The 16,577-nt window shown below is 29.9% G+C and overlaps 1 protein-coding gene across 1 annotated transcript in view; it reads left to right on the top strand.

Annotated features, from left to right (window-relative positions):
- LOC121116607 (serine/threonine-protein kinase A-Raf-like) overlaps nt 1-6,125 on the top strand; it is a 36,264-nt gene extending 30,139 nt beyond the window's left edge. Inside the window, exon 2 of the mRNA XM_040710871.2 lies at nt 4,393-6,125. Coding sequence (XP_040566805.1) covers nt 4,409-5,929 — 1,521 coding nt within the window. The 5' untranslated portion in view covers nt 4,393-4,408 and the 3' untranslated portion in view covers nt 5,930-6,125. The remainder of the gene's footprint in view (nt 1-4,392) is intronic.
- Nucleotides 6,126-16,577: the final 10,452 nt, after the last annotated feature.

The following is a 16,577-nucleotide window of genomic DNA, read 5'->3' as shown; positions in this document are numbered from 1 at the left end:
CAACATCTTTGTTATGTCATTTTTATAAATGCTTGAGCATCAAGCAAGGTAAATAATTTAGTAGTTTAAATTTAGACTTTTTATATTAATAAAAGTAATTATAATAATCTTGTGGTGAGTAAAGTTTAAATAGCTTTTAAAAGAGGTTTTCTATCCCTATTTTAAAAGGAAATGTTTAATTATATATTAGACTCTGAAATTTTTGGATTTATATTTTTCCAATAAAAAGACCTATTCTGCCCGATACAATAAAACTTACTTTTGCAAAGTAGGATTAATACAGACCTTTTTTGGAACAGTACATTCCATTTTAATTTTTAAATTAGAATTTTGGGTCGAAATTTGTCGTTTTTAGGACTATTTTATAGTCAACTCTAATTTGGTAAAAAGCGTCAGTGTTAGTTTGACATTTTATTTACATCTTAGACGATATTAGGTCCTTAAACTCTTTTAAATCGATTTATTTTGTACCTAGGACGTGCAATTTTGAAGCGTGAGAAGTTGACTTCACTTTTACAAAATTGGTTTTTGTCAAAATTATAGAATAATCTACTTTTTAAGGCTCCTAATACTTGAAACATTAGCTCATTTTATTCCTTTTCCCATCTAGTGAATAGTAATATGTCATCTTTATAAGCGAAACAACCATTAATGCTGCATATCACTAAAATCTATCATTTTTTGGAACGTGCTTGTTGAATTTCGAAGACCAAATGAAATTCTGAATTAGTAATAAACACAAAAGAGTTGCAATGGCAGTTTTTTTTTTTTTTTTTTTGGTCACGAGTATTGTTGTATTCTTTCTAATCAAACCATAAGGGGCAAAGCATTTCGTGTCACACAATAAGCCACGAGTATGCTTTAGATTACGATTACATTCTTTTACTTGCTCTCGCTTGTTCTTAGAATGAATGAGCGCGCTCCCTGTTTCCTCATTCAGCCGCTATTTTTTATACTTATTATTATTTGCAGACCTTTTTCTTAGAAAATACATTTTACTTCAAATTTTAATCCGCGATTTTAATGTCATGAGCACCCGTTCGCTTATTAACATTGAGCACTAATAACAAATATATGGATTAAGGGTAAATTTTAACCTTCTTAATTTTAGTTTGTTTAACTTTAGGATATATTTATCTTGATCCACCAATTTTGGACAACGTTTATTAATCCCTAATTTCTTGAACTTGTTCATGATAAACTGTACTGTGGATTTTTGAAGTAAAAGTTGCTTGTCAATTTCACAAAAATACTCGTTCAAATTCCTCAAGAATAATAAAGATGGTTGAATAACAATCAAAAACAGATATAAAAAAGAATTCTTAGGAATTTAATTATTTTTATAGTAGAAGATTATAATATGGGGAAGTTGAGCACACGCTGCGTGTAAAATTTAACTCATTGTCGTAATTTGTACAATTGTATCCTTACACGCTTAAAAATGCCCTTATTTTCACTTTTCTACAAATATCCCACTCAATTATAATCATTTATCTTTGTGTTTCCCAATAATTTGAATCTTTTTACGAATAAAAAACTCCCTCGTAAAGATCTATCTAAGCTTTTGAGTAGTTTTCAGTAAATCCTAAATTTACCAAACATCAAAATGAGCAATTAATACAAAAGATATATATTTCTAAGACTATCCATAATATACTGATGATTTTTGGTATAGTGAAGTTTTAACTAAAAAGCTAATTTTAAAAATAACTCTCATAACATTAGAATGAACATTAAATTCTATATCATTTTTTATTTATTTATATTTTTTGTAAATACTACGAATATTTTGAAGACTTTTACCAAAATGTAGTGAATAAACTTTTAAAAATCTGTTTTAATTTAAAAATTCAAAAGGATATGAATTTAACGCAATATTGAATTTGATATTTAAATTTTCTAAGGTTCATTTGGGAAAAAGATTGAATATGAATTTATGGAAATGTTGAAAATTTCAACAATAAAGTAAATTAAGACTATATTTATTTGGATTATATTTTGATACTAATCACAGGTTCATAATATACAAGTTAGGTGGATTTTGTATTTCATAATCATGCGTCATATTTAATAGAAGTGCTATACTATTTTTAGATTTCATGTAACATTAAGAGCATGTTAGTTTGGAGGTATAGAATATGATCAAAATTTTCACAAATTCTATTTTTTTTTTTTTTTTCAAAGCAATAGTTTATAAATCTTCAAACAGAAAGAGTTTATCAAATAATCTAATACATCATAATAACATTAATGGTGACAATATAGATCTATGTGGTTTATTATATTTCATATACTTAAGTTAATTTTTTTTAATCATTTTATTCTGTTAAAATTATTAAGAATTACGAACAACTTTAAAAGAAAACATTATATGTATAAAAACTTTTAATCGTTACCTTGAAATAATATACTTCAAGGTACAATAACGTCATATTTTCTCTATTGCCTTTCATTAATTTATTTATAAATGACAATAATAGTTACACACGTGCCATAAAAGAGATTGGAACAAAAAATAATATTTGTGACGTTTTTTTTTTGTTTTTGTAGAAATATTTAAATTGATTGCTTTTAAAAAGTAATTAACTTATAAGGTTTACGTTTCTTTAATATTGAGAAACTGTCTAATTAATTGTACAACAAAACTTTTAACGTTTTCCTTAGTTTTTTGGTCAATTTGAAGTAAGTGAGTTCCGTAATTTTTTTCCTACAAAAATTTTTCATTACCAAAAGCATTTGAAATTAAATACAAAATGTTAGATTATTAATAGAAGCAGTAGGATACTCCAGCAAGTCCAGGAGTTATTAGAGTCGACGAACAAACATTTTTTGCTTAAATAATATAAAAGATAGCTTTCCAACAAATTATTTGTGTTGCCCTGCGTATTAATATAATATAATTTAATGAGGCAGGGAGTACTTTAGCTCATTAATAAACCTCATCTAAAGGCACATTCATTTTTTTTATTTATATACCCTACTTTTTTTTAAATATGAATTGAACTAATCGCTTACGAGATTTAATTCATTTTATACAGTACTCTTTGTTATTTTACTCCCTTTTTTCTTTATATTCTGTTGATATAAATCTTGGAGCATTACAAACGGTGTACTTGATGTATACTCTTAAATGCATTTCCCTTTTTAGACTCTATGAACACTATTTTCATTAATTTTAAATCTATTTGATGTCCAAATGTCTTTTCAATTCAATTTGTTTGTGTAAATAAAATTAAAGAAATGTAAATTATGAAAATGTCACGAGTTAGCACCTTTTTAAAGATGGAGTTTGATTCTTCCAAATCTATAACAGAATGTGATGAGCAGTTGACTTGCTAAGATAATATTCGCGACAAGATCACTGTTACACAACAAGATATCGCTTTTGAAAACCATATTTATGTCATGGCGATATTTCACTCACACAAAACCATACCACAGTGTATTTTGTTGTCGATGTTTATGTTATTTTTCTCCCAATTAGTGTTCTGAACATTGATTGGTTGAATTGGAATTACCTCATAATAGGCTGTTAGAAATCATCAACCATTTTAAATAATAATTCCATTGTTGGGAAGAATGGGTCCGCTACCAACTGCTTTCAGAAAGGAGATTGTGGGATACAATAAAAGTAAACACGTGATATTTATATATGCATTATTAATTTAGTTGAAGTCACTTTTATTCTTTGTTATGTATATAGTTTTTCCTTAGAACTAGTTGGAAATAGATAAACTTGTGAGCCTCCAGTGGACAAAAAAGTCATTTTCAGTAGACATAGTTATAGTTCATTACTCAAAATGACTCAACTTGAAATATTGCAAAACATTCTTTAAAACTTTTTATTAATAATGCTTTGGAAAAGAGGATTTTGTTCTGACAAAATTATCTTTAGAACTACAAAATTTGTTATCTTATTTATTTAGTTTACTTAATAAGAAAAAAGTTTTTTTTTTTTTTCAAAGGGACACCTATACGGCAAAAAATGCTGAATATAAACATTGAAGATGTTCAAATCAATTTTTTTGTTTCCATAGCACTTTCTGATTTATTTATTTTTAGTTGCTTCTATACTTACCTACTTGTATGTACTATACTTATCAAGATTGGCAATGGTATCTTCTTTTCTCAGAGTCGAGACCAATAGCCTTTTCTAAAAATGAAAAAAAAAAATGATATCATTGTTTTTATCTGAGTCTGTCTTGATATGGACCTCTCAAAGTCTTTGTCTACAGTAAAATGGCGTTCAACATAACAATGATAGCTGTAAATGTGCATGATAAGAATTTTATATACAATATATTTAACTTGATGTGTACATCTAAATATAAATATGATAAATATGTATACATAAATAGATATATTTAATTATTATTTTTTTTTTTTTGATAGGCTTATCAGTTCCTTCATGGCCTCTTCCTGTACTGGTTACGACTCTGTACAATTAATTTCATCCTCCACATTCCATTCCTCTGATGATATCATCAATAATCCAAATATCGACCTAAGACCAAAAAGTACTCGAAGTTTGTATCAACGAGTAAGACAATGGCTCGACAGACGCTTAACTGTTCACTCACTTGCACATTCATGTACATCAGTATTGATAAGTCCTCATGTTCCAAGAAAATCATTTGACCATACTGCCATAAGTACAGAAGAACATTCAAAACGAAGGTTTAGTACGAAGAGAGAAGACATTCCTGACATTAAACTTCTTCTTCAGGAAGGAAATATTAGTAGCTCTACTCCACGTTGTGTGAATGAGTCTTGGGCGGATCTTAGCTGTTCTTCAATGAGCAGTCCAAGGACATCCTTGACTGGAACTTCACCACCTTACAAATCCTCTGATGAAAACGCATCTCCTTCCTCCACTCCTTCCACTCCATCTAAATTTTATCAGATTCGAAGATCCCATTTTAAAAAGTCCGTTTCCGAAAATGTAGATAACAATAATAAAAAATCCCTCCGACGTTTGTTAATGGTTCGAACCAAATGGAAAAGTGATGAGCCTCATACTCAAGAATGTATCATGCCCATTTCACAGTCATCAACACTTCAAGAAAGGCGTAGAAACTTCGCAGCGTCGAGAAAGAAGCAGGTTCTTGTTCCAGATGAAGAATTCGTTAGAAATTCCCTGGGGGAATGGTACATACCTTTTGAAGAACTAGAGTTTAAAAAACAAATTGCATTCTCTGAGGATACCCAGATATTTTCAGGCCGTTGGCATGGGGATGTTGTTGTCCATGAATTTAGATTTCACAAGTCCTTCAACGACCATATCCAAAGCTTACTTCAAATACGACATGAAAATATCATTTTGTACATGGGGGGAAGCATTGCTTCCAGAAAGAACGCTCCATCCTATTTAATAGTCACAAATGATCATGGAGGAACATCCTTATTCAACTCACTGAAAACGAGATCTTCAGATCAAGATAAACTAAATAGACTCGATATAGCAAAGAAAGTAGCCAGTGCAATGGGTTATCTTCACGCAAAAGACATTATTCATGGTCAATTAACAACAAAAAATGTATTTATATCCAATTACAAAATGGTGTATCTCTCCCTACTCGACTACTCCGTCAGTGAGACTGGACAAATACTTAAAACCCCAGAGTATATTTTATACAACGATGTTATTCCGTCCAAAGAAAGTGATATTTTTGCTTTTGGGACTCTTTTATTCGAACTCTTTGCTCATCCTTTAGAATTTTCACCTCATCTAATACTTCATGATAAACTTCATCAGGAACTTAACTCTGTGATCTGTACAGATAAACTTAAAAAAATAATTCACCAATGCTGGAGCTATAAACCCTCTGAACGTCCATCTTTTATCAAAATGGTACATCTATTTGAGCCAGAAGGATGTTTAATCAGACGGTTCAGTACCTCTGATCCTGGATTAGATCAAATATCTTAAAGAAGAGAACTTTTTTTCAACACAGACACTTTCATAAATTTTATTTTTATATATATTAACAAATATCCATTCATGTTTTTTATCATCTTTAAAGAATATATGTTCACACATATGTAGTATGTATTATTTATATGTGTATATTGTGATGAATTTTTACAAATAATTATGTTGTATCCACAGGAACGAAATAGAAAAATTCATAATCATAATTTTTCCTCTATATATACGATATATAATGTATGATGACCTGAACTCCGTCGTATAAAAAATTCATTTGATTTTATGCAACATCCGAAGAATACAAAACCTTATTGTTCACTTATACTAAATAACAATGTAAATACTACATATTATCGGAAGAGAAGGTAATATTCATATTTGAGCTTTTAACATTTTTCTTGCCATTTACTCTACGTAAATTGGTGTACGTAATTTGTTTCAATTTATACTTAATGCATTAAGTCTTTCTATTAAGGAAACTCTGTTAAAATATTTCTCACAAAAGTAGCAGACACAGTTTTTTAATCAATTGTATTTTTCCAATGAACATAACTAAAACAATTACGTTTCCACGTCGTGTAGTCAAACAAACTAATTAATTCATGGTTTAACTCACTCATTTTATAAATTAACAGATCAAATTAGTTTATACCATAACAATTAACTCGATAATAAATAAATCATGTTTTATATCGGTTCAAAAATGCCCAAATATTTAAAATGATAAAATATCAAAAACAATTGGAATTGTGATCCAAAAATAACATAAACCAATCATCAAGTACCATTTTCTTCCAAAATAAAAAATAATAATTTTTTGATTGGTTTCAACTAGGATACCTATGTGGAGATGTGAAAAGGGTTAAAATTGCAATGATTTTAGAAACTACGCCTCAGAAAATCTGATATCAAATCTGGAGAGACAACATATCTGCTAATATAGACCACGTGAACATCCTTGTTTACTAATAAGTAAATTAATAAGATTAATTTTATTTTCCGAAGCTGTTCTCATTATTATTTTTTTCTTCAAGAGGGAACAACGAAGTAACAAGTGTATGTGTTCATGATTGACGAAAAGAATCACTGAAAATTTGTTGGGGAGTTATAAGTGGAATTCCTTGTTTTACTCAGAGTAGAATTGATGATTAAGATCAGAGAAATATTGTAAATATCTTTATTGCAGCTAATTTAATTAAATGTCGTACCTGCTAAGACATATAGATGTGACGTTTTGGAAGTACGCGTTCTAGCCTTATAATAAATGGTTGTGGTAGCCATCGATGCAGAAACATATCTAATATCATTTCAATAAGACATATATTGACAAACATTCTTTATATCTGACGTCATTGAAAAATAAATGATAACGTGTTTGCCAGGATACAAAAAGTTTAATATATGTGTGGAAAACAAGCTCAATAGAAAAAGCATATAGTAACTTAAATTTTATTTATTTCCAAGTTTTGACAAAGTTTAATTAGGGATCGAAGTAATTTAAATGATTAATTACCAATTAATGGATACCCTCACACGTATAAAATGTATGTAAAAATTTGTAGAACAAGTCAAAAAAAAAAAAAGAATCTATCCAAGTTAACTTATTCGTCGTTTAATATAATTTTTAATAATGCAATACTCCCCACAAAATCTCATTTTTGGCCTTTTGGAAGATCAACTAGTACAAAATATATTAATAGGAGGAAAAACAATAACCAAAATATTTTTTTAATCCATTCTATTCCCTCAAATATTATATATATATACTCGTATATGCATAGTTTTCTATGTGCAACATACAAGTTCATTGTTGAATACATTTGCCCTAACCTCAAAGCAAGATTCAAGTATTGAAATAAATTTTAAATATTTGAAATATAACTCAGTAGTTTTTATGGTTAGTTTTTGCTTAGATTCTAAGATTTAATTTCTAATTTTGTATCATTCGTTTTAAAAATAACAGATTGAAAAGGAAAAAAAAAATGTCTTGTATTTGATAGATTTTAGTTACAAATTGGATTGCATTTGTATGATAAGATACAATCCTATAAGTATGTACGGAGGTTCCTCTTTACCTTATTCAGTATTCTTGCTTATTACTTAAAAACTGCTGAAGGGTTATTAGACACTCAATACATCACAAATTCTTGCAACCCTAAAAAAAGTAGTTCCGAAATCTTAAGGTAATTGTTTTAGGTTTAGATTCCAGTTCACCTCTCGAGTCTTTGATTTTACAAGGTGTCCTAGAGCCAATAACAGGGAAGAGTAGAACCAACAGCTGACAAAAAAAGATTGAGAGATATAATGAAAATCAATTTGCGCAGACAAATGTGTCGAAAAACAAATCTTTAAATGGAAATTGTGTCCAAAATGAAGAACTCAAATATTAATTTAAAGAAAAGCTTAGAATTAGATCTGTGTAGATATATTTTAATGAGTAGGGAAAAAAGTAATAGTTAGATTAAATGACTTTTAAATTTAATTTCTTATAATAAAAAGGATTCATTTATAATTATGACTGATGACAAAAGAGTTAGGCTTTTCCGGAAAAACTGTTATTAGAACTCATCAGAAAGGTCGTTTACTTTTTCTAGCTATTAAAAGAGAAACGTTTGATTTTCCCGAAAGGGCCTGGGACAAGACTGTATGAACCGCAGTTTTATAAAAACATGGAACAACTACGATTTGGTGCTTGTGAAGAGGTTGGACATTGCAAGTATGAGGCAATCCTGGGAGCTATCGTCTTTTCATGGGCCTATAAACAGTCTGGTACGGCTTTCATATATAGGAATTATTTACCTCCTGCAGACTAAATTTGTCTGATCTCGACTTTGCTGTTGTTTGGGCGGCTCAAAGGGATGCACTATGAGGGTAATTTAACCTCCAATGTCTTGTTCAAGTCAGCCATCTCCGAAACATGATCAAATCTAGAACGAAACCTCATCAAAACCAGCTACTAGAAATTTCGTCCTAGTTTAAAGAGCAGGATGAGTGCCAATATCATATTCCATAATCTACTTATTGATTTTGATAATGTTGATTTCTCATACTCATCATTATGCAAAACTTTCTAGAAATTCTATTGTCAAAATTATATTCAACAATGAGGATTTGTAATCAAAAGGAAAAACAAAGGAACTACATATCTTTAAGCCAAACAGTTAACTAAAGTTGTAAAACCTCGATTATAAATGACTAAATCTACAAAGGAATCCTAATAATGGTATTCTCGAGATTAATAAAGAATTTTATATCATCAGAAGGAGCATACTAAAAAGTATTAACTATAAAATGTATGTAGATTATAAGGAATAAAAAACTTTTATAAAAATCTTGGTGTCTACAATATTCCACTTCACTAAACGAGAGTTCAACGAAATTATTTAGATTTATATTATAGAATTCCAAAAACTATTAATGTAGTATAGTTCAAAGTGTATTATCAACTTGTCAAATATTATGTTTGTTTTTATTGTCTTTTTAATTAATGCGGTAGAGTGTTATTTTGCCTCAAAGGGTGAATAAAGAAAGTAATAATTAGTCATTTAAGTCCATCTTGTCTATATTTTCTAACTACATATTAAAAAAAATTGTACAGTAGCCTTAAAATTTGCAATGATAAGAGTAATAAACTAATTTGTGATTTTGTTATAAATGTACTAAAAAAATTATCGGTAGGGTTTTTAGAAAATATGACCTTCCAGTATGCTAAAAACAGGAGTATCCCCAGGATAATATTTATTTATTTAATTGCAATTATTGCATTTTTGAAAAAAAAAATCACAAATATTAAATTATTTAGTAAAAAGCAAAAAATCCTTAATTTAAGGGGACTACACCCCCTCCCGCCCATATTTTCATATTTATAACGTTTAATCTTTTAACATATGTTCTTAAACACATATTAATATATCAAATTTAGACGAACCCTTATTACATATTTTATTCCGAATTTATTTTATTTATGCTTGAAGTAACTACTGAATTTAGTAAAACTTGTAGATAGACAACATTTAAAGTTTTTCCATCCCTTTGTGTATTATAATAAGAACAATTAGAAATATGTTAATCCTTCAACCATAATGGAGATACAATCTAAGACTAACTCGCTAATCATCTTCCTAATTCACTTTTTAATTCATATTCAATATACGTTCTCTCTGTTTCTGATTGTACAATAATTGGTTTCTAAATTTTTTGGTGCGGTTTCGAATCGACAACCCATACTTTAAAAAGAAAACTTTGGAAATCAATTTGTTTTATGAAAAAAAAATCAACTTATATGCGAAAAAACAAACTTGCCCAACCAGAGCACCGGAATCTGGCCTGCTCATAATGAAACATGGCATTGGGGGAGTAACTCAAATTCAGAACAACTTTTATTTTATACTAAAGTATGTATCCAACTCCATTTCTTTAAATAAATAGCCTATGCATTTTATCAGCAGACATACAACTTTAATTTTTTATTATAGTAGATATTCATAACTAAGAGTGAAGTTTTGAGAATATTAATTCTTGAAGGATTTACCTGTTTTATAACTTTGAAATTTGAAAAATGGATAAAATTCGTCCGAGATGCGGAGTAACCTAAAAAAAATAATGTATATTGATGTTTGATGTAGTTATTGCGGAAGGGTTGGGTTTTATTTTTTTCTTATTTTCGTGAATGTTCATGTTCAGCCTACCTACAAAGTGACACATTCTTCCTTCTAAGACTCAATCGTTCAATTATTCAATCGTTCATTCATTCATTTTTTCAAATGAATAGACAACTGAATAATCAATTATTGTCCAAATTTTGCGGCCTATCATAAAATTTTATTCCTCGTGAGATGTATATTTTGAGTTAACAAAGATGACAACATTATATTTTTTCTCTTACTTACATAAGCAATGATGTAAATCCGGTGTATTTTTTTAGCTGGCCCGTTAATTTGTAATTGGTAATATTAAGAAGGAATTTTCTTTTCTTTAGCAGTTTTCATTATTATTTAGTCCCTGAGTAGTGAAAATCCTTTCCTAAATTGATTCAATTATATTAAAAAAATTGAAATTTTTTATGTGCTCATAAAAACAGTGCGTAACCCTGAGGATTTGTTGTGGAGTTATAATTCTAAGTCCTTGTTGAACTCAGAGTTGAATTGGCGATTGAAATTGGATTAATTCTAGCAAATTACCTTTTTTGTATCCTTTTACCCTTCCTCTCTTGTCACAGCTGATTGTAGCTGATCTAATAAAACGTTATGGGCATTATGTTTTCTCTCGTTCTAAACATTCTTCAAATTGTCAGGGTTACCTTCTTGATTTTCGGTTTATTTTTTAGCATGCCCATTCTACAATAGATTTTCATCATTGGACATTGGTATGACACTTTTTTTCCACTTGAAAACTGTGTGAATTTAATTAAAAATATCAATTCGTGGCGTCATGAAGAGAAATTCATGATACTCTCAATGCCTCTAGCGGTTAAAAATATTCTAATAACCAACTATAGTTGGACAAAAATGGATCATATGGCCATTGTTTTTGGAACAATAAAATAGAATCATCGAAATAAACGTCTTTTTAAGATCTTTTCCGTAAATCATTCAATGTATTTCTATCCAAGCACTCAAAAATAAACGAAAATCATGAACGTTGTTCATTTTGCAATCAATCTAAATGCTTGATGCTTGGCAACAAAAATACTTGATTCTATAGGTACAGTATCAAAACAAGAGAATTTTGTTGTCATAAATTTACGGGAGAAGGGAAGAATATCAAATGGATTAATTGTTTTCCTGATAAAAAATCAATAAAGTCTCAAAAGCCATTTCATCTCTACACAGTCAATAATGTGAATATATTGTTCTTATTTACGTTATAGGAAACCAACTTCTTGACAGCCTAACTAATATTAAGAATTGAGTGAAATGTGTCAAATTTCATTTGCAGTATTTACTTGTATAATTTTAGAGATAGGATGTTCGAGAGAAAAATAGTTTTTACCTTTCTCCTAAGTGATGTCCAATCATAATTACCATTTGTGCACTTATATATCTTCCAATATTTTCGTTTTCGAAAGTATTTTTCACAACGATGATGAGACGAAATGGGGTTTCTTCTTTTATTTCGACTTGTTGTCTTAGAAACATTTTTTCTTATATAGAGCATTAACACGCCTGTGCCAAAAGCAACGTTCATCGCTACACCTTCGCTTTATATTTTGTTCTCCAATTCCTGGGGGAAAGAGGAAGGGATGTTGTTAAGGTGACTATATATAGAGGCGAGGCAACAAGGATCCTCTAAAGCAGTCTGGTTCGTGTTAGCTGACTAAACTGACCTAGTGACATCACTATTGCGGTAATTCATATATTTTCATTTAAGTGAAGTGTACTAATTTGGATCTGATTAGCAAAAATGGCATCATCTCGAGGTTCGAAGCTTGTTTGTGTTATGGCCTGCTGTTCCAATCCAGGTGATGCCCAGTATTTTTCATTTCCTTAGAGAGTGTCTTTATCTCAGTCTGCAGGAGAAAAGACCTAATAAATATTCAGAATTCCAAGATTTGTGATAAGCATTTTACACTCAATGATTTGGAGCGGAATCTCCTTCTTTATTTAAAGGCCATTTTGAAAATAAAAAGTGATGCAGTCCCCTCACTCTATATTCACTTTGCTTCTCACAGGTTAGATAAACCAGAATCGTCCAAATATATTCGCAAGGAAACTCTCGAAAGGAAAGAGCATATAAAACAACAATTGGAAGCAAGTAAGGTCCAGGAAACTAGTATGAACTCGGAAACAGAGACTGATAATGAAGGGCGCATGTAAACTTGTAACAGGATCACTGAGTCCCAATAACAGCCTTTAACCAAGGCAAAAGGCGCTCAGATTCACGTTGAACAATTCGAAAAAGGAGTCCAGCATGAGGAAGAAAACAGATCTTTGTTTTGGTAGCGCAAATGCAAAAAATCGCAAAAGGAACTCTCTTTGACGTAAAGGGAATTGTGTCGGTACAAAACCAAGTACAAGTTAGTAAACTCGAGAAGTTTACACAAAATATAATAAGGACCACTCTAGAAAATAGCCACTCCCAAATCCAATTAAAAAGAATTATAGATCCCTTAGAGAATTTCAATGGAGGATACTCAAAAGAAGATGTAACCACTAAACTCATCTTACAAAGCATTAGTTCTCGAGCCTTTTAATATTTTCGTTCCAGGAAACTTCTTCCATTGCCCAGTTGCCAGACTCAAGAAATCCTTCTATAAGATTTTTAATGTAAGCCTGGCTTCCTCGAAGATAGCATCAAAATCATCTCCGAAAAAATAAGTATTTCAGAAGAATATCAAGAGCGTATGTCAGTTCTTATTTCGATGAGATAGAATTTAGAAGGACGTTTAAAATTTCCTCTAAACTTAAGCAAATATTTGGACCTTGGAATAATATGCAGGTTGCAATGCTTAGTGGGGTTTTCATGCGTGGAAGCAACCAATATATGTGAAATTCGACACACATTAGAACAAGAAATTGTTGTTTTACATCATTGGCAGGCTTGCATAAGCTGGAATTTTAATCAAAGCCATTGATTCTGATTTAGGTAACAAATCCTTTATTTACCCGTTACAACTCTCTCCGTCTACTCTATCTTACCTTCTCTACCTCTCCTGTCTTTATGCTAACTCCATGTTATCTTACATTACAGCTACTCCTGAAGAGCTTCATTTGTTGCCAAATTCATTGACAAGATGCAGGACAGTTTAAACTCTGAAACTATCGCCGTTGTGGGAATAAAGTTCGGAACACTCCGGGTCAGCTTTTCTTCAAAGAATTTCATTCGCTTTGTTTAATGTCATGGGTAAAAATTTAAGTGCTAAACTGAATGATGACATCTGCTTTTTTTTTTAACAAAAAAGAGAATGACAGCTAAGAATTCAGAAGCTAATAGAAAAAAGCTAAATTTCAGTCAAAATCTTCTGACTTGTAGACTTGGAACAACATTGTACGTTTTGATAGTTCATTTTTTTTAATATTTTTTGTATGTTTAGTTTGATTAAAGTACTAATAAAATACCACTTCTATTAGAAATATATAACCTCATTTTTATTATTTTGATGATTTTCCCTAGCAAAATACTTTTAAAAACTCTTTATTTTGTAGCAAAACACTTTAAGACAGACATTCCATATAGAATAAAAAATAACCATATTGGAAACGGGTGAGCGCAGGGTCTTGTCCTACTTACAGGAGTCCTTGAGTATACTTACATACACTAGCGCGCTCGTTAAATGAAGCTCTTTAGTTTTTTTTTCTATCTAAAAAAAGTCGAATACTCCAAATGAGATTGCTAAATTAAATTGAATGCAGAAAAATGAGAACGCTTTCATGTATGTCTGGTGCACTAAAGGTTTTTTGTTACTAATATATCTATGGGAATCATTAAAAAAATTAATCAAGCTCAAGTTCAAAATACTAATAACCGACTAACAATTACAATATTTTATTTTCGCAGAAATAGAATTGCTATTTCCGTTGTGATTCAATCATATCGATCGATCTTCTCTTAATCCCATAAGTAAATATAGATGAATTAAGCCATAATTAATTTTCATACTTAATATAACTTATGACCAACATATTTTGCATATTTGTAGCACGTTAACCCAAAGGGAAGCCAGAATAATTTTTTTCAAAATTAAACATAAAATACATTTTCCAACAAATTATAGTTAATTTCAATGAACAAATGATTCTGATTAATCCTTTGGAGGCACCGATAATTTTACTGAAAGTAACCAAAATGAACAGCCACATTGATAGAATTAGGAAATTAATAAATTATACTTCTAAGACAATATTGGGCCAAATTAAGTGAGATAGGTAAAACAGAGCTTTTAACTACAGTTAACACTCTTGGGAATTTCGTTTATCCCTGAAATTGAAATGCCTTTAATTGACCGTAATATCTCTTTGAAATATTGCCTGTCATTATGTAAATATAAATGATTGAACCTTTTTATATATGATTCGTGTATTTTTCATTAAGATCAATAGTTTTTTAACTAAATCCCGACATGTAAGAAGTACTTTAAATCCATACAAAAAATTACAGCCAAAAATAAAAAACAAAGAGCGTGAGAATGTGTTTCATTGAGTACAAGACAATTTAAATTTTTACTGCGTAAAAGGGATATAAATAATAGTATGTACTTTTTAGAGTGGTTAATTCACATTTACATGAATATTAATATCAGGGGCGTCTGCAGGGCTGGAGGCTTTAGGTCCCTCCCCAATTTCAAGAATTACCCCGGAATTTGCATAGTCGGGTTACTAGGATACTTATACCGTGAACAAGTACACCCCTTCCGAAATTACGATCACCTATTGGAACGGAACACTAAAATCTCAATTTTACGTTCTGTTCACAATCTTGCAAAAATAAATACTTCATTAATACACGAAATTTCTTTTTATTCATTTTTTTAATAAGAAAAAAAAGTTGCTTTACTCACAATGCTATATCTCACAAACCAATTATCCGATAGCTGATAAACTTGTACACATATTGTTTGAAAGTTGATAACTTAAAAACAAAAAAGATTTAATTCCAGTGGCCAGATAGTTTACGAACTTTTTAGTCGAACAAACATAATGCACTACGTACAATAATAGTATTTCACTTTCAATGAATGAAGGTGGACATGATAAGTATTTACAATTGCAAGCAATTTCCTAGCACCTCTTTGTTTTTGTGAAATATGTGTTATACAAGTAATAATAATGAAATCAAGCTCTAGTGAATAATGTAGTGTTGTATCGATACTTATTTATTCAGTCCAGTCTTAGAACCCATCCTATCAGCTCTTGGGGTTGTCATAAGAGTTATTAATAAGTTGGCTTATTTAAGACAATGGTTAATGTCTAAGGAAATAAGGATAATATTTTTTTGTATTGATTGGACAAATAAATAGAAAATTAAAGGTATACTGCTAAGCGTAAATTTCCTTTTTTTTGTGTTTTCTGTTATTTTATAGATTATTTCGAGTTTGTTTCAGACATGCAAATATTATTTCCTTATTGTAATTGTAGACAAGTGAGTAGAGGTTTCAAAATTCTTCCTATTATTATGTTCCGTTCTGTGAAAAAAATACTCTATATTTATTATATTCAAGATTAAAAATATTAAGATCTAAGTTTGTAATGTTTTTAGATGATCATTTTATTTCCATTAGATAATGTCAACCTAATAATTAATTTGTTATAAAAAAAACATTATTATAGTGAAAAAATCAATAATATATTAAGGCAATAAAAATACTATGATAAATATATTTGTTTCTCCCTGGGTCTTTCAGTTGATATTCTGTCTTTTCATGCAACTCCTTAGATGTATTCTTGAACATAGAGACAATGTCAAAAATCACTATCACAGACTTTGATGTGAAAGGGAATCTGGAATCCACGCAATGAACGATCCTTCCACTCACCAAAAAGGCCAGATCCCTTGAATTGAACATGTGGATTGGATATCCAATTGGCAAGAATTTGAGCTTATAGGAACGGGAAGGATTGGATGGATGAAGATCCATGATTTTGTAATATAGAAAGCTAGGTATACAAAAAATCACACTTCTAACTTCTTGAGTTCATAGTTGATTTTTAAA

The sequence above is a fragment of the Lepeophtheirus salmonis genome, chromosome 4 (assembly GCF_016086655.4).
Source record: "Lepeophtheirus salmonis chromosome 4, UVic_Lsal_1.4, whole genome shotgun sequence".
NCBI lineage: Eukaryota > Metazoa > Arthropoda > Copepoda > Siphonostomatoida > Caligidae > Lepeophtheirus > Lepeophtheirus salmonis.
The sequence above is the reverse complement of the archived record's forward strand: the minus strand, read 5'-3'. Positions and strand labels throughout refer to the sequence as shown.